The 22099-nt window shown below is 38.3% G+C and overlaps 1 protein-coding gene across 2 annotated transcripts in view; it reads right to left on the bottom strand.

Moving 5' to 3' along the window:
- Positions 1-22099, bottom strand: part of LOC117331391 (cadherin-like and PC-esterase domain-containing protein 1) — a 71846-nt gene that overhangs the window by 38398 nt on the left and 11349 nt on the right. For both annotated transcript variants that reach the window (XR_004533522.1, XM_033890091.1), the window contains exons 2-4: positions 15454-15755; positions 6312-6447; positions 3758-3876 (exon numbers count right to left, since the gene is read on the bottom strand). Coding sequence is in view for 1 of the 2 variants with exons in the window: in XM_033890091.1 (XP_033745982.1) it covers positions 3758-3876; positions 6312-6447; positions 15454-15750 (552 nt within the window). In the remaining variant the exon portion in view is untranslated. The remainder of the gene's footprint in view (positions 1-3757; positions 3877-6311; positions 6448-15453; positions 15756-22099) is intronic.

The following is a 22099-nucleotide window of genomic DNA, read 5'->3' as shown; positions in this document are numbered from 1 at the left end:
GGTGTATAGGTGTATAGTAGATATTGGTGTATAGTAGATATTGGTGTATTGGTGTATAGTAGATATTGGTGTATAGTATATATTGGTGTATAGTAGACATTGGTGTATAGTAGATATTGGTGTATAGTAGATATTGGTGTATAGTAGATATTGGTGTATAGTAGACATTGGTGTATAGTAGATATTGATGTATAGTAGATATTGGTGTATAGTAGAAATTGGTGTATAGTAGATATTGGTGTATGGTAGATATTGGTGTATAGTAGATATTGGTGTATAGTAGATATTGGTGTATAGTAGATATATGTGTATAGTAGATATTGGTGTATAGTAGATATTGGTGTATAGTAGATATTGGTGTATGGTAGATATTGGTGTATAGTAGATATTGGTGTATAGGTGTATAGTAGATATTGGTGTATAGTAGATATTGGTGTATAGTAGATATTGGTGTATAGTAGATATTGGTGTATAGTAGATATTGGTGTATTGTAGACATTGGTATATAGTAGATATTGGTGTATAGTAGATATTGGTGTATAGTAGATATTGGTGTATAGTAAATATAGTTGTATAGTAGATATTGGTGTATAGTAGATATTGGTGTATAGTAGATATTGGTGTATAGGTGTATAGTAGATATTGGTGTATGGTAGATATTGTTGTATAGTAGATATTGGTGTATAGTAGATATTGGTGTATAGTAGATATTGGTGTATAGTAGATATTGGTGTATAGTAGACATTGGTGTATTGGTGTACAGTAGATATATGTGTATAGTAGATATTGGTGTATAGTAGATATTGGTGTATAGTAGATATTGATGTATAGTAGATATTGTTGTATAGTAGATATTGGTGTATAGTAGACATTGGTGTATAGTAGATATTGGTGTATAGTAGATATTGGTGTATAGTAGACATTGGTGTATAGTAGATATTAGTGTATAGTAGATATAGGTGTATAGTAGATATTGGTGTATAGTAGATATTGGTGTATAGTAGATATTGGTGTAGAGGTGTATAGTAGATATTGGTGTATAGTATATATTGGTGTATAGTAGATATTGGTGTATAGTAGATATTGGTGTATAGTAGACATTGGTGTATAGGTGTATAGTAGATATTGGTGTATAGTACATATTGGTGTATAGTAGATATTGGTGTATAGTAGATATTGGTGTATAGTAGACATTGGTGTATAGTAGATATTGGTGTATAGTAGATATTGGTGTATAGGTGTATAGTAGATATTGGTGTATAGTACATATTGGTGTATAGTAGATATTGGTGTATAGTAGATATTGGTGTATAGTAGACATTGGTGTATAGTAGATATTGGTGTATAGTAGATATTGGTGTATAGTATATATTGGTGTATAGTAGACATTGGTATATAGTAGATATTGGTGTATAGTAGATATTGGTGTATAGTAGATATTGGTGTATAGTATATATTGGTGTATAGCAGACATTGGTGTATAGTAGATATTGGTGTATAGTAGATATTGGTGTATAGTAGATATTGGTATATAGTAGATATTGGTGTATAGTAGATATTGGTGTATAGGTGTATAGTAGATATTGGTATATAGTAGATATTGGTGTATAGTAGACATTGGTGTATAGTAGATATTGGTGTATAGGTGTATAGTAGACATTGGTGTATAGTAGATATTGGTGTATAGTAGATATTGGTGTATAGTAGACATTGGTGTATAGTAGACATTGGTGTATAGTAGATATTGGTGTATAGTAGATATTGGTGTATAGTAGATATTGTTGTATAGTAGACATTGGTGTATAGTAGATATTGGTGTATAGGTGTATAGTAGATATTGGTGTATAGTAGATATTGGTGTATAGTAGATATTGGTGTATAGTAGGTATTGGTGTATAGTAGATATTGGTGTATAGTAGGTATTGGTGTATAGTAGATATTTGTGTGTAGTAGATATTGGTATATAGTAGATATTGGTGTATAGTAGGTATTGGTGTATAGTAGATATTGGTGTATAGTAGGTATTGGTGTATAGTAGATATTGGTGTATAGTAGATATTGGTGTATAGTAGATATTGGTGTATAGTAGATATTGGTGTATAGGTGTATAGTAGACATTGGTGTATAGTAGACATTGGTGTATAGTAGATATTGGTGTATAGTAGATATTGGTGTGTAGTAGATATTGGTGTATAGTAGATATTGGTGTATAGTAGATATTGGTGTATAGTAGATATTGGTGTATAGTAGACATTGGTGTATAGTAGATATTGGTGTATAGTAGATATTGGTGTATAGTATATATTGGTGTATAGTAGACATTGGTATATAGTAGATATTGGTGTATAGTAGATATTGGTGTATAGTAGATATTGGTGTATAGTATATATTGGTGTATAGCAGACATTGGTGTATAGTAGATATTGGTGTATAGTAGATATTGGTGTATAGTAGATATTGGTATATAGTAGATATTGGTGTATAGTAGATATTGGTGTATAGGTGTATAGTAGATATTGGTATATAGTAGATATTGGTGTATAGTAGACATTGGTGTATAGTAGATATTGGTGTATAGGTGTATAGTAGACATTGGTGTATAGTAGATATTGGTGTATAGTAGATATTGGTGTATAGTAGACATTGGTGTATAGTAGACATTGGTGTATAGTAGATATTGGTGTATAGTAGATATTGGTGTATAGTAGATATTGTTGTATAGTAGACATTGGTGTATAGTAGATATTGGTGTATAGGTGTATAGTAGATATTGGTGTATAGTAGATATTGGTGTATAGTAGATATTGGTGTATAGTAGGTATTGGTGTATAGTAGATATTGGTGTATAGTAGGTATTGGTGTATAGTAGATATTTGTGTGTAGTAGATATTGGTATATAGTAGATATTGGTGTATAGTAGGTATTGGTGTATAGTAGATATTGGTGTATAGTAGGTATTGGTGTATAGTAGATATTGGTGTATAGTAGATATTGGTGTATAGTAGATATTGGTGTATAGTAGATATTGGTGTATAGGTGTATAGTAGACATTGGTGTATAGTAGACATTGGTGTATAGTAGATATTGGTGTATAGTAGATATTGGTGTGTAGTAGATATTGGTGTATAGTAGATATTGGTGTATAGTAGATATTGGTGTATAGTAGGTATTGGTGTATAGTAGATATTGGTGTATAGTAGACATTGGTGTATAGTAGATATTGGTGTATAGGTGTATAGTAGACATTGGTGTATAGTAGACATTGGTGTATAGTAGATATTGGTGTATAGTAGATATTGGTGTATAGTAGGTATTGGTGTATAGTAGATATTGGTGTATAGTAGACATTGGTGTATAGTAGATATTGGTGTATAGGTGTATAGTAGACATTGGTGTATAGTAGACATTGGTGTATAGTAGATATTGGTGTATAGTAGATATTGGTGTATAGTAGATATTGGTGTGTAGTAGATATTGGTGTATAGTAGATATTGGTGTATAGGTGTATAGTAGATATTGGTGTATAGTAGATATTTGTGTGTAGTAGATATGGTTTACAATACCACTCTGGTTGACAGTATAACTCATAGGACATATATTACAAATAAAAACCATTGAATTTTGACACACTTCTCACTTCACTGAGATAATTACTGGTAAAACAGGCTAGCCATCTGATACTCATTGATAAAAGCATGTTTCTATATTACCACTGTTTTTACAATTAGTTTTACACTGTAACAAGGATAGGACTCACCACTTGGTAGATGTGACGTAGTATATTGGAGGAACAGTTGTGAGATAGACACCAAATCATTGACCACTCCCTAGATAGGCTGATGTCCTTCTCCAAGTCTGACTTAACTCCGGGTCTCTCTGTGAATTAGGTAACAGTAGGTATTACATACTATCTACCGTAGTGGTAACTATACCTACCACAGTGGTAACTATACCTACCACCCATATTTACTATCGACCACAGTGGTAACTATATCTACCACAGTGGTAACTATATCTAACACCCATATTTACTATCTAACACAGTGGTAACTATACCTACCACCCATATTTACTATCTACCATAGTGGTAACTATATCTAACACCCATATTTACTATCTAACACAGTGGTAACTATACCTACCACCCATATTTACTATCTACCACAGTGGTAACTATACCTACCACAGTGGTAACTATACCTACCATAGTGGTAACTATACCTACCATAGTGGTAACTATATCTAACACCCATATTTACTATCTACCACAGTGGTAACTATACCTACAACCTATATTTACTATCTACCACAGTGGTAACTATACCTACCACCCATATTTACTATCTACCATAGTGGTAACTATACCTACCACCCATATTTACTATCTACCACAGTGGTAACCATACCTACCACAGTGGTAACTATATTTACCACCCATATTTACTATCTACCACAGTGTTAACTATACCTACCATAGTGGTAACTATACCTACCACCCATATTTACTATCTACCACAGTGTTAACTATACCTACCACAGTGGTAACTATACCTACCACAGTGGTAACTATACCTACCACAGTGGTAGCTATACCTACAACCCATATTTACTAACTACCACAGTGGTAACTATACCTACCATAGAGGTAACTATACCTACCATAGTGGTAACTATACCTACCACCCATATTTACTATCTAACACAGTGGTAACTATACCTACCACCCATATTTACTATCTACCATAGTGGTAACTATACCTACCATAGTGGTAACTATACCTACCATAGTGGTAACTATACCTACCATAGTGGTAACTATACCTACCACTCATATTTACTATCTACCATAGTGGTAACTATACCTACCACCCATATTTACTATCTACCATAGTGGTAACTATACCTACCATAGTGGTAACTATACCTACCATAGTGGTAACTATACCTACCACCCATATTTACTATCTAACACAGTGGTAACTATACCTACCACCCATATTTACTATCTACCATAGTGGTAACTATACCTACCACCCATATTTACTATCTACCATAGTGGTAACTATACCTACCACAGTGGTAGCTATACCTACCACAGTGGTAACTATACCTACCACCCATATTTACTATCTACCATAGTGGTAACTATATCTACCACAGTGGTAACTATACCTACCATAGTGGTAACTATACCTACCACCCATATTTACTATCTAACACAGTGGTAACTATACCTACCACCCATATTTACTATCTACCATAGTGGTAACTATACCTACCACCCATATTTACTATCTACCATAGTGGTAACTATACCTACCACAGTGGTAGCTATACCTACCACAGTGGTAACTATACCTATCACCCATATTTACTATCTACCATAGTGGTAACTATACCTACCACCCATATTTACTATCTACCATAGTGGTAACTATACCTACCACCCATATTTACTATCTACCATAGTGGTAACTATACCTACCACCCATATTTACTATCTACCATAGTGGTAACTATACCTATCACCCATATTTACTATCTACCACAGTGGTAACTATACCTACCACCCATATTTACTATCTACCATAGTGGTAACTATACCTACCACAGTGGTAACTATACCTACCATAGTGGTAACTATACCTACCACAGTGGTAACTATACCTACCACAGTGGTAGCTATACCTACCATAGTGGTAACTATACCTACCATAGTGGTAACGTTCTATACCTACCACTCATACCCCTGTGTATGAGATAAGCACTGTACCCCAGTAATGTACCATATGTATCATATCGGTACATTGACTTTTCTATACCACACACCCAGTTCATTTATGGTATTTGTTTACAATTTTCGGCCAGGACAATAAAATTGTAACAACTTTTTTCTTCTAACTTTTTCTGTAACAACAATGCATGGATACTGTGGGCATAACCGAATATTCACTGCCCCACAAGTCGGCTGTTTTCTACCTTTGTACCATATAAAACCCTGATGTCCGATACTGCGGGTATAACGAGTATTGCCGCGCCCCACAAGGCGACTGTTTTCTATACCTTTGTACCACCAGAATTTATCAATGAATGGAGATATCACCTGTAAAATCTACCATCCATTCACACATTTAAAACCACCCTTTCATCTCAAACGCAGATGTAAGAATCCTAGATACAGTTTGATAACACAGCTTATTCTGCAGTTACCAGTAACATAATATACATATCTACAAATCAACTTCCTCCAACGGTAACAGTAATCACGCAGCATATCGTATTGAAGTTATAATAAAAAACTAAGAACTCACCAATTTTGGCAACCATTTTAAGGTCATTTCCATTGAAGTACCGTCTGAGGGTGTCAGCCTCCTGGAGAAAACTGTGGTTGGACCCTAGCACCAGAACCTTCCGTCGATTAGAAACGGCCATCAACTGGTCTTCAATCTGTAAAATGTGACAACAAATTAAAAATGTATTATAGATATTCATAATGTAAAGGATACTGAATGTGACAAAGATACTGCCTCAGTCGTATCGTCAAAGACATGTACTTCTGTGTTAAATGTGACAAAGATACTGCCTCAGTCGTATCATCAAAGACATGTACTTCTGTGTTAAATGTGACAAAGATACTGACTCGGTCGTATCATCAAAGACATGTACTTCTGTGTTAAATGTGACAAAGATACTGACTCGGTCGTATCGTCAAAGACATGTACTTCTGTATTAAATGTGACAAAGATACTGACTCAGTCGTATCATCAAAGACATGTACTTCTGTGTTAAATGTGACAAAGATACTGACTCAGTCGTATGACAAAGATACTGACTCAGTCGTATCATCAAAGACATGTACTTCTGTGTTAAATATGACAAAGATACTGACTCAGTCGTATCATCAAAGACATGTACTTCTGTGTTAAATGTGACAAAGACATGTACTTCTGTGTTAAATGTGACAAAGATACTGACTCAGTCGTATGACAAAGACATGTACTTCTGTGTTAAATGTGACAAAGATACTGCCTCAGTCGTATCGTCAAAGACATGTACTTCTGTGTTAAATGTGACAAAGATACTGCCTCAGTCGTATGACAAAGACATGTACTTCTGTGTTAAATGTGACAAAGATACTGCCTCAGTCGTATCGTCAAAGACATGTACTTCTGTGTTAAATGTGACAAAGATACTGCCTCAGTCGTATGACAAAGACATGTATTTCTGTGTTAAATGTGACAAAGATACTGCCTCAGTCGTATGACAAAGACATGTACTTCTGTGTTAAATGTGACAAAGATACTGACTCAGTCGTATCATCAAAGATACTGACTCAGTCGTATCGTCAAAGACATGTACTTCTGTGTTAAATGTGACAAAGATACTGCCTCAGTCGTATGACAAAGACATGTACTTCTGTGTTAAATGTGACAAAGATACTGCCTCAGTCGTATCGTCAAAGACATGTACTTCTGTATTAAATGTGACAAAGATACTGACTCAGTCGTATCATCAAAGACATGAACTTCTGTGTTAAATGTGACAAAGATACTGACTCAGTCGTATCGTCAAAGACATGTACTTCTGTGTTAAATTTGACAAAGATACTGACTCAGTCGTATGACAAAGATACTGACTCAGTCGTATCATCAAAGACATGTACTTCTGTGTTAAATGTGACAAAGATACTGCCTCAGTCGTATCGTCAAAGACATGTACTTCTGTGTTAAATGTGACAAAGATACTGACTCAGTCGTATCATCAAAGACATGTACTTCTGTGTTAAATGTGACAAAGATACTGACTCAGTCGTATCGTCAAAGACATGTACTTCTGTGTTAAATGTGACAAAGATACTGACTCAGTCGTATGACAAAGACATGTACTTCTGTGTTAAATGTGACAAAGATACTGCCTCAGTCGTATCATCAAAGACATGTACTTCTGTGTTAAATGTGACAAAGATACTGACTCAGTCGTATGACAAAGATACTGACTCAGTCGTATCGTCAAAGACATGTACTTCTGTGTTAAATGTGACAAAGATACTGACTCAGTCGTATCATCAAAGACATGTACTTCTGTGTTAAATGTGACAAAGATACTGACTCAGTCGTATCATCAAAGATACTGACTCAGTCGTATCGTCAAAGACATGTACTTCTGTGTTAAATGTGACAAAGATACTGCCTCAGTCGTATCGTCAAAGACATGTACTTCTGTGTTAAATGTGACAAAGATACTGACTCAGTCGTATCATCAAAGACATGTACTTCTGTGTTAAATGTGACAAAGATACTGCCTCAGTCGTATCGTCAAAGACATGTACTTCTGTGTTAAATGTGACAAAGATACTGCCTCAGTCGTATGACAAAGACATGTACTTCTGTGTTAAATGTGACAAAGATACTGCCTCAGTCGTATGACAAAGACATGTACTTCTGTGTTAAATGTGACAAAGATACTGCCTCGGTCGTATCATCAAAGACATGTACTTCTGTGTTAAATGTGACAAAGATACTGCCTCAGTCGTATGACAAAGATACTGACTCAGTCGTATCATCAAAGACATGTACTTCTGTGTTAAATGTGACAAAGATACTGCCTCAGTCGTATCATCAAAGACATGTACTTCTGTGTTAAATGTGACAAAGATACTGACTCAGTCGTATGACAAAGACATGTACTTCTGTGTTAAATGTGACAAAGATACTGCCTCAGTCGTATCGTCAAAGACATGTACTTCTGTGTTAAATGTGACAAAGACATGTACTTCTGTGTTAAATGTGACAAAGATACTGACTCAGTCGTATCGTCAAAGACATGTACTTCTGTGTTAAATGTGACAAAGATACTGCCTCAGTCGTATGACAAAGATACTGACTCAGTCGTATGACAAAGATACTGACTCAGTCGTATGACAAAGATACTGACTCAGTCGTATCGTCAAAGACATGTACTTCTGTGTTAAATGTGACAAAGATACTGACTCAGTCGTATGACAAAGATACTGACTCAGTCGTATCGTCAAAGACATGTACTTCTGTGTAGTTAATGAAATCTCTAACATTGAGGTTGTCACAATGAATTATCAACCTTCATGATCAGATATCAATCCCGAGGCTCGGCTACTGAGGATCGGACATTCAGAAATCTTCCTCCTCCACTGATAACATTCAATATTCTATAACCTTATAATCATTCAACATTCTATAACTTTATAATCATTCAACATTCTATAACCGTATAATCATTCAATATTCTATAACCTTACAATCATTCAATATTCTATAACCTTATAATCATTCAATATTCTATAACTTTATAATCATTCAACATTCTATAACTTTATAATCATTCAATATTCTATAACTTTATAATCATTCAACATTCTATAGCCTGATAATCATTCAGGGAATTAAGAAACAAAACATCTGTGATATTTAGGGTATTGTATCTATAAAATCCCATTATTGATTGTTGCATTCAAAATGTCATCAATTTTTTACCAAATCTATCAGTAGTTGATGGGAGAAAGTAAATCAACCAAAATACATCATAAGTGTGAGGGCTATAGTAAAAATACATCATAAGTGTGAGGGCTATAGTAAAAATACATCATAAGTGTACGTAGTGAGGGCTATAGTAAAAATACATCATAAGTGTGAGGGCTATAGTAAAAATTCAACCTGGGCCATTGGTGGAGTTTATAACTCAGAACCTCAACTAAGTCTTTTATATCAATTACCTTAAAGTAACAATGCCCTAAATATTTATTTATACATAATTGACTTAAATTGTCATATAATATTATGCTCCTCTAACATAATCATTGGGCCCCAAATCTCATTAACCTGAAATATCTGACAGAGAAATTTAAAGGAGCTGTGCATGTCAATAGTTTTATTTTTCCTAATTATATGTAAAAAGATATGAATGATATGGGTCAAGACAGATTAAATTCTAATCAGCATGTGACTATCAAGTTTGTATACAAGATCCCGGTTATATCCAGTAGGTGATATGTCCTTTAGTCATAAATCTATCAGACCTAACACTGTGTCACCATATTAATATTATTGTTCATCATATACAGACCCTAGGGGATGTTAATGGTACATTGGTCAGCCTCTGGCCATCTACAGGACACTACAGGAAGGTCAAGCCCAGCCACATGTCACCTGTGTCATGTATTAATTACCTCTCCAACCTGGCCGAACCTTAATCCAGACATCTTGATTATAAAACTGACCTTAGTTACAATAAATCAAAAACAGTCCTCTCTTTTCTAAAATAAAGTGCTGCAGGCAGTTTTTATATGTCTATTTTGTTGACATATTTTCTGATATTTGGTAATTAATCTGATATCTATATCCACAAATTATTTTCAAATGTGATCAGCTGTGAGTTTGGGCCTGATCAGCTGTGAGTTTGGGCCGGGAGCCAATTAGGAAATGAGGTGGATGTCAAATTAGGCACCGCATGGCGAATCTCACTCACACATAACATCACAAAAAGCCAGTTTGTTTCCACATAGACAGCCTGATAACCTGTTGTCATCAAACTACACAAAATGTTCAGCTGGATTTAATGTAGATATAGACACTCCTCTAAAACCTATCACAGCATCAGTGAAAACACGGGCCTACAAAAGACTCCATGTATTGATATCACAAATTAGGAACATGCATCACTCATAAACAGTTCCTGTTTATGAGAAACTTGCCCCCATAGTTCAGATGCACTTGGAGACCAAAGATTTCTGTGAAGGGCTCTCTTGTATACTAAAAGCTTTATAAAAACATGCTTGTTTGTTTAAAAATATTGCCGTTTATCACAGGAAGACGGAACTCTTTGGCACACTAGTAAGGTATCATGTTTTCCATTTCAACCTTGGAACGGGTCAGAATTGTAAATGAAACGATGAGGAATTATGCTATAAGCATGAACACAGAAATCACACCCGTAAAGAGTGATAGCAAACAAAATATTTAACCAACCGTGTACCCATACAGATGTGAAATTAAATTTAATTAATGAAATGAACCTTTGCCCTCACAGGATATTGTAGCCATCATTATATTACTCTGAATTAACCTGAATGCTACAGTAACTGTCAGATTCCTATTTAGACTTGAGTTCCAAAAGCAGAGAACAAAAACAAAAACACCAGCCTGAGTTCTGAAGGGACAGATGATATCTATTCTAGTGTGAAATAGTGTAAACTCAGCAACATTTCTATTTTGGCCTTAAAAAACATTAGCCATATGTATCAACAATACACCATATCAATCATGTTCACCGAACTACACCTCAAGATACTCCCTACCTCACCCATACTGACCCTACCGTAAATGTTCTAAAGTCCAGATACTCCCTACCTCACCCATACTGACCCTACCGTAAATGTTCTAAAGTCTAGATACTCCCTACCTCACCCATACTGACCCTACCGTAAATGTTCTAAAGTCCAGATACTCCCTACCTCACCCATACTGACCCTACCGTAAATGTTCTAAAGTCCAGATACTCCCTACCTCACCCATACTGACCCTACCGTAAATGTTCTAAAGTCCAGATACTCCCTACCTCACCCATACTGACCCTACCGTAAATGTTCTAAAGTCCAGATGCTCCCTACCTCACCCATACTGACCCTACCATAAATGTTCTAAAGTCTAGTCACTCCCTACCTCACCCATACTGACCCTACTGTAAATGTTCTAAAGTCCAGATACTCCCTACCTCACCCATACTGACCCTACCGTAAATGTTCTAAAGTCCAGATACTCCCTACCTCACCCATACTAACCCTGCCGTAAATGTTCTAAAGTCTAAACATATTCCCTACCTCACCCATACTGACCCTACCATAAATGTTCTAAAGTCTAGATACTCCCAACCTCACCCATACTGACCCTACCGTAAATGTTCTAAAGTCTATAGATACTCCCTACCTCACCCATACTGACCCTACCGTAAATGTTCAAAAGTCTAGACACTTCCTACCTCACCCATACTGACCCTACCGTAAATGTTCTAAAGTCCAGATACTCCCTACCTCACCCATACTGACCCTACCGTAAATGTTCTAAAGTCCAGATACTCCCTACCTCACCCATACTGACCCTACCGTAAATGTTCTAAAGTCCAGATACTCCCTACCTCACCCATACTAACCCTGCCGTAAATGTTCTAAAGTCTAAACATATTCCCTACCTCACCCATACTGACCCTACCGTAAATGTTCTAAAGTCTAGATACTCCCTACCTCACCCATACTGACCCTACCGTAAATGTTCTAAAGTCTATAGATACTCCCTACCTCACCCATACTGACCCTACCGTAAATGTTCTAAAGTCTAGTCACTCCCTACCTCACCCATACTGACCCTACCGTAAATGTTCTAAAGTCTAGACACTCCCTACCTCACCCATACTGACCCTACCGTAAATGTTCTAAAGTCGAGATACTCCCTACCTCACCCATACTGACCCTACCGTAAATGTTCTAAAGTCTAGACACTTCCTACCTCACCCAAACTGACCCTACCGTAAATGTTCTAAAGTCCAGATACTCCCTACCTCACCCATACTGACCCTACCGTAAATGTTCTAAAGTCTAGATACTCCCTACCTCACCCATACTGACCCTACCGTAAATGTTCTAAAGTCCAGATACTCCCTACCTCACCCATACTGACCCTACCGTAAATGTTCTAAAGTCCAGATGCTCCCTACCTCACCCATACTGACACTACCGTAAATGTTCTAAAGTCCAGATACTCCCTACCTCACCCATACTGACACTACCGTAAATGTTCTAAAGTCCAGATACTCCCTACCTCACCCATACTGACCCTACCGTAAATGTTCTAAAGTCTAGTCACTCCCTATCTCACCCATACTGACCCTACCATAAATGTTCTAAAGTCTGGTCACTCCCTACCTCACCCATACTGACCCTACCGTAAATGTTCTAAAGTCTAGTCACTCCCTATCTCACCCATACTGACCCTACCGTAAATGTTCTAAAGTCTATAGATACTCCCTACCTCACCCATACTGACCCTACCGTAAATGTTCTTAAGTCTATAGACACTCCCTACCTCACCCATACTGACCCTACCGTAAATGTTCTAAAGTCTAGACACTTCCTACCTCACCCATACTGACCTTACCGTAAATGTTCTAAAGTCTATAGATACTCCCTACTTCACCCATACTGACCCTACCGTAAATGTTCTAAAGTCTAGTCACTCCCTATCTCACCCATACTGACCCTACCATAAATGTTCTAAAGTCTAGTCACTCCCTACCTCACCCATACTGACCCTACCGCAAATGTTCTAAAGTCTATAGATACTCCCTACCTCACCCATACTGACCCTACCGTAAATGTTCTAAAGTCTAGTCACTCCCTACCTCACCCATACTGACCTTACCGTAAATGTTCTAAAGTCTATAGATACTCCCTACCTCACCCATACTGACCCTACCGTAAATGTTCTAAAGTCTAGTCACTCCCTATCTCACCCATACTGACCCTACCATAAATGTTCTAAAGTCTGGTCACTCCCTACCTCACCCATACTGACCCTACCGTAAATGTTCTAAAGTCTATAGATACTCCCTACCTCACCCATACTGACCCTACCGTAAATGTTCTAAAGTCTAGTCACTCCCTATCTCACCCATACTGACCCTACCGTAAATGTTCTAAAGTCTATAGATACTCCCTACCTCACCCATACTGACCCTACCGTAAATGTTCTAAAGTCTATAGACACTTCCTACCTCACCCATACTGACCCTACCGTAAAAGTTCTAAAGTCTAGACACTCCCTACCTCACCCATACTGACCCTACCGTAAATGTTCTAAAGTCTATAGATACTCCCTACCTCACCCATACTGACCCTACCGTAAATGTTCTAAAGTCCAGATCCTCCCTACCTCACCCATACTGACCCTACCGTAAATGTTCTAAAGTCTAGACACTCTCTGCCTCAGTCACATCAGACCATTAGACCTGGCAGGTATAAGAGGTATACACCATTGGCTAATCAAAACTAAAACATCCAAGCCTGAAATAGTGAACACACAAGCCTGAAATAGTGAACACACAGGACTGAAATAGTGAACATACAAGCCTGAAATAGTGAACACACAGGACTGAAATAGTGAACATCCAAGCCTGAAATAGTGAACATACAAGCCTGAAATAGTGAACACACAGGACTGAAATAGTGAACACACAAGCCTGAAATAGTGAACATACAAGCCTGAAATAGTGAACACACAGGACTGAAATAGTGAACACACAAGCCTGAAATAGTGAACACACAGGACTGAAATAGTGAACATACAAGCCTGAAATAGTGAACATACAAGCCTGAAATAGTGAACATCCAAGCCTGAAATAGTGAACATACAAGCCTGAAATAGTGAACATACAAGCCTGAAATAGTGAACACACAGGACTGAAATAGTGAACATACAAGCCTGAAATAGTGAACACACAGGACTGAAATAGTGAACATACAAGCCTGAAATAGTGAACATACAGGACTGAAATAGTGAACATACAAGCCTGAAATAGTGACCATACAAGCCTGAAATAGAACAACACTGACAGATAAATCAGTAAATTGATAAACATGGCCAATTCACCTGGCTAATTCCCACAAACCCCAACTGATAAGAAGATGATCACTTTGTGTTTTCACTTTCTGAAGGCAAAAGGTCCCTGTCTAGGAGATGATTTTCTTAATCAGAAAAATGCTTTGTTTACCTGTCATACCCTTAACCTGTATGACTTGAGAAGACTAGTGCTCTAACACAGAAGCTGTTTCTCTGTAGGAGATAGGTGAAGGTCATGTGTGATCTACCTTTTAGAGATGGGTGAAGACTGTGTGAGATTTACCTGTAGATCGGTGAAGGTCATGTGAGATTTACCTGTAGATCGGTGAAGGCCATGTGAGATTTACCTGTAGATCGGTGAAGACTGTGTGAGATTTACCTGTAGATCAGTGAAGGTCATGTGAGATTTACCTGTAGATCGGTGAAGGTCATGTGAGATTTACCTGTAGAGGATAGGTGAAGATCTTGTGAGATGTAGGAGATAGGTGAAGGTCATGTGAGATTTACCTGTAGATCGGTGAAGGTCATGTGAGATTTACCTGTAGAGGATAGTTGAAGATCTTGTGAGATGTAGGAGATAGGTGAAGGTCATTTGAGATTTATCTTTAGGAGATGGGTGAAGGTCATTTGAGATTTATCTTTAGGAGATGGGTGAAGGTCATTTGAGATTTACCTGTAGGAGATGAGTGAAGGTCATTTGAGATTTACCTGTAGGAGATGGGTGAAGGTCATTAAGATTTACCTGTAGGAGATGGATGAAGGTCATTAAGATTTATCTTTAGGAGATTGGTGAAGATTGTGTGAGATTTACCTGTAAGAGTTTGGTGAGAATCTGTGCTGACTTCAAGGCCTGGGACAGATGTCTATGGTTGTGATGATCCTCCACCTGTTGGTGTCGAGGGCGAGGACTATTACCAACTCTTTGGGGAATGTCTGCCTCAGGGGGTCGTGGGTTCTCCACTCTCATACCTTTTGTTTCTGTCCATGGTAAGTATGTCCCAATTTGATAAGTGAGCAGGGTAGAGAAACAGGCGAGAATTACCATGACAACAAAGAGCTGTTGGAGAGAGCGACAATACCGAATCACTCGAAGTCTTGATACACACATCGTACCTGTAATTAAACAAAACATACCTTTTTATTAGTGATGTGACATGAGTGACAATCCTTTTGTGATTTTGTAATCATTGATTAGGTTCCTATGTACCTGAGAAAAGTTCTGTCCATAACCAACCTATGTATCGTCCATAGTGAAGGTACCATACCTGTGTACCTTAGATCCTACCTACAGACATCATAGACTATCAAACCAACCTATGTATCGTCCATAGCGAAGGTACCATACCTGTGTACCTTAGATCCTACCTACAGACATCATAGACTATCAAACCAACCTATGTATCGTCCATAGTGAAGGTACCATACCTGTGTACCTTAGATCCTACCTACAGACATCATAGACTATCAAACCAACCTATGTATCGTCCATAGCGAAGGTACCATACCTGTGTACCTTAGATCCTACCTACAGACATCATAGACTATCATTTACCTGTATACATCCATCACAGTGACAAGAAATCTAAAAAAAATACAAAAAAAGTGAGTAGCTGAGGTGGGCAGACAACTGATGTAGGCCATCATGTCATGGATAACAGTTGTGCAGTGTAATTTCACACCCGATTTAATACCAGGGGTTTAACTTAAACAACAGTTGAGTGGCCTTTAGTGTTCAGCACACCTGTTGTAAGTGGCCCTCATCTATATACCGTTTAGTATTGTAGCACATGGACAACTCTTTAACTTTACATGCTAGATGATCATAGGCTAATCTTAGTCAGTGATTGGTTCATTAACCCATGCAATGATACCTTCATCTTATTATGTCTATAACTCCAAAGGAAACAAGCATGGTCCAGGTAAAAACAATACAATCACTAGCAGCTATAATGGTATAACTACAGTTACAGCTAAAGTAAACAATATATTCAAAACTGTTTTAAAATACATATCTTTTTGCAGGTACATTATTTTCATAAATGATTTTGATTTACCTGAAATACTGGCGGTAATTGATCCATGTGTCTATTACCTAAAAATGGCCAGAAAATAAAGATGATCCTCCTGACACGATCGAATGAAACCTGACATTTCTTCCAACACCAATGTTCACAAGAATTGTCGAAGGATAGGGAGTGCAAAGGTCAACGCTGGGATGTTGTCCCCAGAAATCCACACCCAGGGTCGGTTACATACCTCGCTGGCACATTACAAAAGGCAGATCAATGCCTGGAGCGTCTGCCACTTGTTTAAGGAAGTACCGCCACACTTTAGTGACTTTAATACAATGGGGGCCTTAAAGGTTTGATATCAGCCAAGGAACAACCTTACAAGGCCTACTGCAGTACATCACCCGGAACACGGTGATAGGGAGGGGTAACAGGACACCTGGGGACACACACATGTACAGTAACTCAATACCATGTAGCAAGGTCCCCACTTAATGTTGTTCACTTACGTTTTTCTTACGTTATAGATCAGAATCTCCTGTAGGTTTATTATGTCTGAATGCTCTGTGATGATAGATCTAACTTGTTTAGATTGTAAAAACATTGAGGACCAGCATATTGGAACATACCTGAGTTTTAACACAGGGATCTCCTTCTGGTTAGTACTTATAGAAAAAAGTATAAGGAGATAATTGTTTTTTCTTTAAATACTAACCTTAAGCAGATGCCTGTGGTTTGAACATATATAGATTAAATTGTCAAATAAATAGACTTTTCATTAAAATGGGTATTAACAATATAACTTATCATTCCTGATGTCATAACAGTTTTCAAAAATGTATGTGACTGAGTCATATAACACATTGTACTTACTTATAATGATTTAACTTAAGGATGCATGCTACCTGACTCCATTCCCATAGAAAGAAAAATACACCATATATCTTATATGAATAATGGCATACACTTTAAATTCTGGTAATTATTAATTAATGAGGTAATTACAACAACTCAAAGGGAGATAATCTAGAATTACAAGTAACACATGAATGATAGTATATACCCTTAAGTCACTATTGTCATCCATGTGTTTGTTTGTTTGCTGGGTTTATTGCCCTATCAACAGCCAGTGTTATTTTCAAGCGGGGTCACCTTGTAGTAGTTGGTGAGGCCCATTGCATGCCATCCAGAGCAATAAGAGTAAATTATCTTGCCCAAGTACACATTGCAACAGCACAGACCAGTCTGTTTCTCAGCTTCCCAAGAGCACAGAAAAATACAGATAGGGAGCGGATAGGGAGCGGATAGGGAGCGTCAAACATTCCACAGAAGACAGTTTAATGCTTAAATAGTTTAATTAGGATCTGTGTCTACAGAATCCCTTACTTCAGTGAGTCAGGTACACATTTCTGACATGTTCCAGTAAGTACAATAATGATGTAACATACTACTATTAACAGTCATATCAAAGCAGAGTGTGTAAACTACAGTATGATACAAGGTGTACTAAAGTTCAGACTTCAAGGTAGATAAACCACTTTGTACTGGATCTACACAGAACCATTAAAATAGGTAATTCTTTCTACTACTGACCTACATACGATGTTGCAATGTACCATCTGCTGTATGTAACCTTCATACTCCCTTTCTCTGTAAATCACTGTTCCTCTCCCAGCTGTCATTTGCTTCCCAGTACCCTAAATAAAATCCCCTCACTCCTAGGACATACCTTGACCAGGTCAATAGATTGGGGTCAAATGTCGTAAGGTTTGACCTTGGCATTCCCCTTGTCCTCAACTATGTCCTTAACCTCAGCTTCCTTATCCACATTTCCCTCCTTTGACCTCAGCTCCCTTATCCACATTTCCCTCCTTTGACCTCAGCTCCCTTATCCACATTTCCCTCCCTTGACCACAGCTCCCTTATCCACATTTCCCTCCCTTGACCTCAGCTCCCTTACCCACATTTCCCTCCCTTGACCTCAGCTCCCTTATCCATATTTCTCTCCCTTGACCCCAGGTCCTTCTAGAATTGACTATCTGACCTTAGACTATAATTATTTTCCTGCCAAAAGAATCCATTTCAAGCTTCAACTTAAGTCTCTATCTTCTCGATACCCCTGAACTCCTCCTTAACCTAGCCTAGAGCCTTCCCTATCAGAACACTTGCCATCATCACTTATTAGCCTTTTAACTTTAACTCTGTCAACTCCATCTTTTCCTTGGCTCCCCCTCCTTTACAATCAACACATCATACTTTGTCCCAATTTCCCTTGTTCTTTGACACTAATATCATTTGCAACTCTTTCCAAGAAGCCATCTCCCAGCACTAAGCTCCTTTATGCCCCTTCCCTGCCCTGAGCCCCTTCCTGTCCCCTCTCTGCCCTACACCCCTCCCTTCCCTAAACCCCTTCCTTTTCCCTTCCTTCCCTAAGCCCCTTCCTCTGTCCCCTGGAAGTCAGACCCATGGGGCCCATTGTTAGTCCTCTGTCCCCTGGAACTCAGACCCATGTCATCCATTGTTAGCCCTCTGTCCCCTGGAACTAAGACCCATGAGGTCCATTGTTAGCCCTCTGTACCCTGGAACTAAGACCCATGAGGTCCATTGTTAGCCCTCTGACCCCTGGAACCTAGACCCATGAGGTCCATTGTTAGCCCTCTGTCCCCTGGAACTCAGACCCATGAGGTCCCTTGTTAGCCCTCTGTCCCCTGGAACTCAGACCCATGTCATTCATTGCTAGCCCTCTGTCCCCTGGAACTCAGACCCATGTCATCCATTGTTAGCCCTCTGTCCCCTGGAACTTAGACCCATGAGGTCCATTGTTAGCCCTCTGTCCCCTGGAACTTAGACCCATGAGGTCCATTGTTAGCCCTCTGTCCCCTGGAACTCAGACCCATGAGGTCCATTGTTAGCCCTCTGTCCCCTGGAACTCAGACCCATGAGGTCCATTGTTAGCCCTCTGTCCCCTGGAACTCAGACCCATGAGGTCCATTGTTAGCCCTCTGTCCCCTGGAACTCAGACCCATGTCATTCATTGCTAGCCTTCTGTCCCCTGGAACTCAGACCCATGTCATTCATTGCTAGCCTTCTGTCCCCTGGAACTCAGACCCATGTCATCCATTGCTAGCCTTCTGCCTTGTTTAAACACAGAGTGGCTTTATCAGAGACATTGGATACCACCTTAATCTTTCATTTCTGAAATTTTACAATAAAAATGTCAAAAATGGAATCTGAAAAATTTCATAAAAATGTATACATCTTTGTCAGATATACCATAAGTAATATTGGGTAAATTAAGCAAGTGTTGTATAATGCACCATAAACTACCATGTATGTGCTTAAGATATGCACCAGATAAGATGTTTGCTGGGGCACAAGGGGCCCTGTGAAAAGATGCTGAAACCACTACTACTCAGAGACACGGTCACGCTTCACCTACCATTTACTCCAATCTTCCTTTTTATTTTTATCTCTCAACCAATCAGGCATAGCATATCCCTTATCTTCAAAATGTCTCACAAAATTTTATATTGCTAGTTGTAATTTTTTTTCCAATTTTACTTTGACTGGTATAAAATTTCAAAGTCATCCTTTAATATATCCTGTCCATTGAAGTTTTCAACCATAAACTTTCTAGACTTTAAATTATTTTTTAATGTCAGATTTGACAAAACATTTTTTTGAAAGAATTCATGCAATAAATGTTTCACATAATGCTGTTTAAACTAAGACTAAGACTAAGACTAAGACCATTGAAGGTGCAGAGAAAGTCTAACAATTTCCTTCAGAGGGTGATTAAACACAGTAACCTTGAGAGGGATATTGAATACTGTTACCTTGAGAGGGATATTGAAAACAGTTACCTTGAGAGTGAGATTGAAAACAGTAACCTTGAGAGGGATATTGAAAACAGTTACCTTGAGAGCGAGATTGAAAACAGTAACCTTGAGAGGGATATTGAAAACAGTTACCTTGAGAGCGAGATTGAAAACAGTTACCTTGAGAGAGATTGAAAACAGTTACCTTGAGAGCGAGATTGAAAACAGTAACCTTGAGAGGGATATTGAAAACAGTTACCTTGAGAGCGAGATTGAAAACAGTTACCTTGAGAGAGATTGAAAACAGTTACCTTGAGAGCGAGATTGAAAACAGTAACCTTGAGAGGGATATTGAATACTGTTACCTTGAGAGGGATATTGAAAACAGTTACCTTGAGAGGGATATTGAAAACAGTTACCTTGAGAGGGATATTGAAAACAGTAACCTTGAGAGGGATATTGAAAACAGTTACCTTGAGAGCGAGATTGAAAACAGTTACCTTGAGAGAGATTGAAAACAGTTACCTTGAGAACGAGATTGAAAACAGTAACCTTGAGAGGGATATTGAAAACAATTACATGAGAGGGATATTGAAAACAGTTACCTTGAGAGTGAGATTGAAAAAGTTACCTTGAGAGCGAGATTGAAAAGTGTTACCTTGAGAGCGAGATTGAAAAGTGTTACCTTGAGAGAAAAATTGAAAACAGTTACCTTGAGAGAGAGATTGAAAACAAGTTCCTTTTATAGGAAGGTTGAAAACTGTTACCTTGAGAAGGAGATTGAAAGCAGCCACCTTGAGAGGGAAATTGAAAACAGTTACTTTTAGAGGAAGGTTGAAAACTGTTACCTTGAGAGGAAGGTTGAAAAGACAGAGATGGTTATACCTGATTGAATGTTATCTGGTCTCTCACATTTACCCTCGTCCCTCACCTTTACCCTCCTCTCTCACCTTTACCTTTATCTCTCACCTTTACCCTCCTCTTTCACCTTTACCCTCCTCCCTCACCTTTACCCTCGTCTCTCACCTTTACCCTCCTCTCTCACTTTTACTTTTATCTCTCACCTTTACCTTTATCTCTCACCTTTACCCTCCTCCCTCACCTTTACCCTCATCCCTCACCTTTACCTCTCACCTTTACCCTCGTCCCTCACCTTTACCTTTATCTCTCACCTTTACCCTCCTCCCTCACCTTTAGCCTCCTCCCTCACCTTTACCCTCGTCCCTCACCTTTACCCTCATCCCTCACCTTTACCCTCTTCCCTCATCTTTACCCTCATCCCTCACCTTTACCTCTCACCTTTACCTTTATCTCTCACCTTTACCCTCATACCTCACATTTACCCTCCTCACTCACCTTTACCTTTATCTCTCACCTTTACCCTCGTCCAAAATCTTTACCCTCTTCCCTCACTTTTACCCTCCTCCCTCACCTTTACCCTCGTCCCTCACCTTTACCCTCGTCCCTCACCTTTACCCTCATCCCTCACCTTTACCCTCATCCCTCACCTTTACCCTCCTCACTTACCTTTACCCTCATCCCTCACCTTTACCCTCGTCCCTCACCTTTACCCTCGTCCCTCACATTTACCCTCATCCCTCACATTTACCCTCATCCCTCACATTTACCC

The sequence above is a fragment of the Pecten maximus genome, chromosome 7 (genome assembly GCF_902652985.1).
Source record: "Pecten maximus chromosome 7, xPecMax1.1, whole genome shotgun sequence".
In the NCBI taxonomy this organism is placed as follows: Eukaryota; Metazoa; Mollusca; class Bivalvia; order Pectinida; family Pectinidae; genus Pecten; species Pecten maximus.
This window is presented reverse-complemented; position numbering and strand designations above follow the sequence as displayed.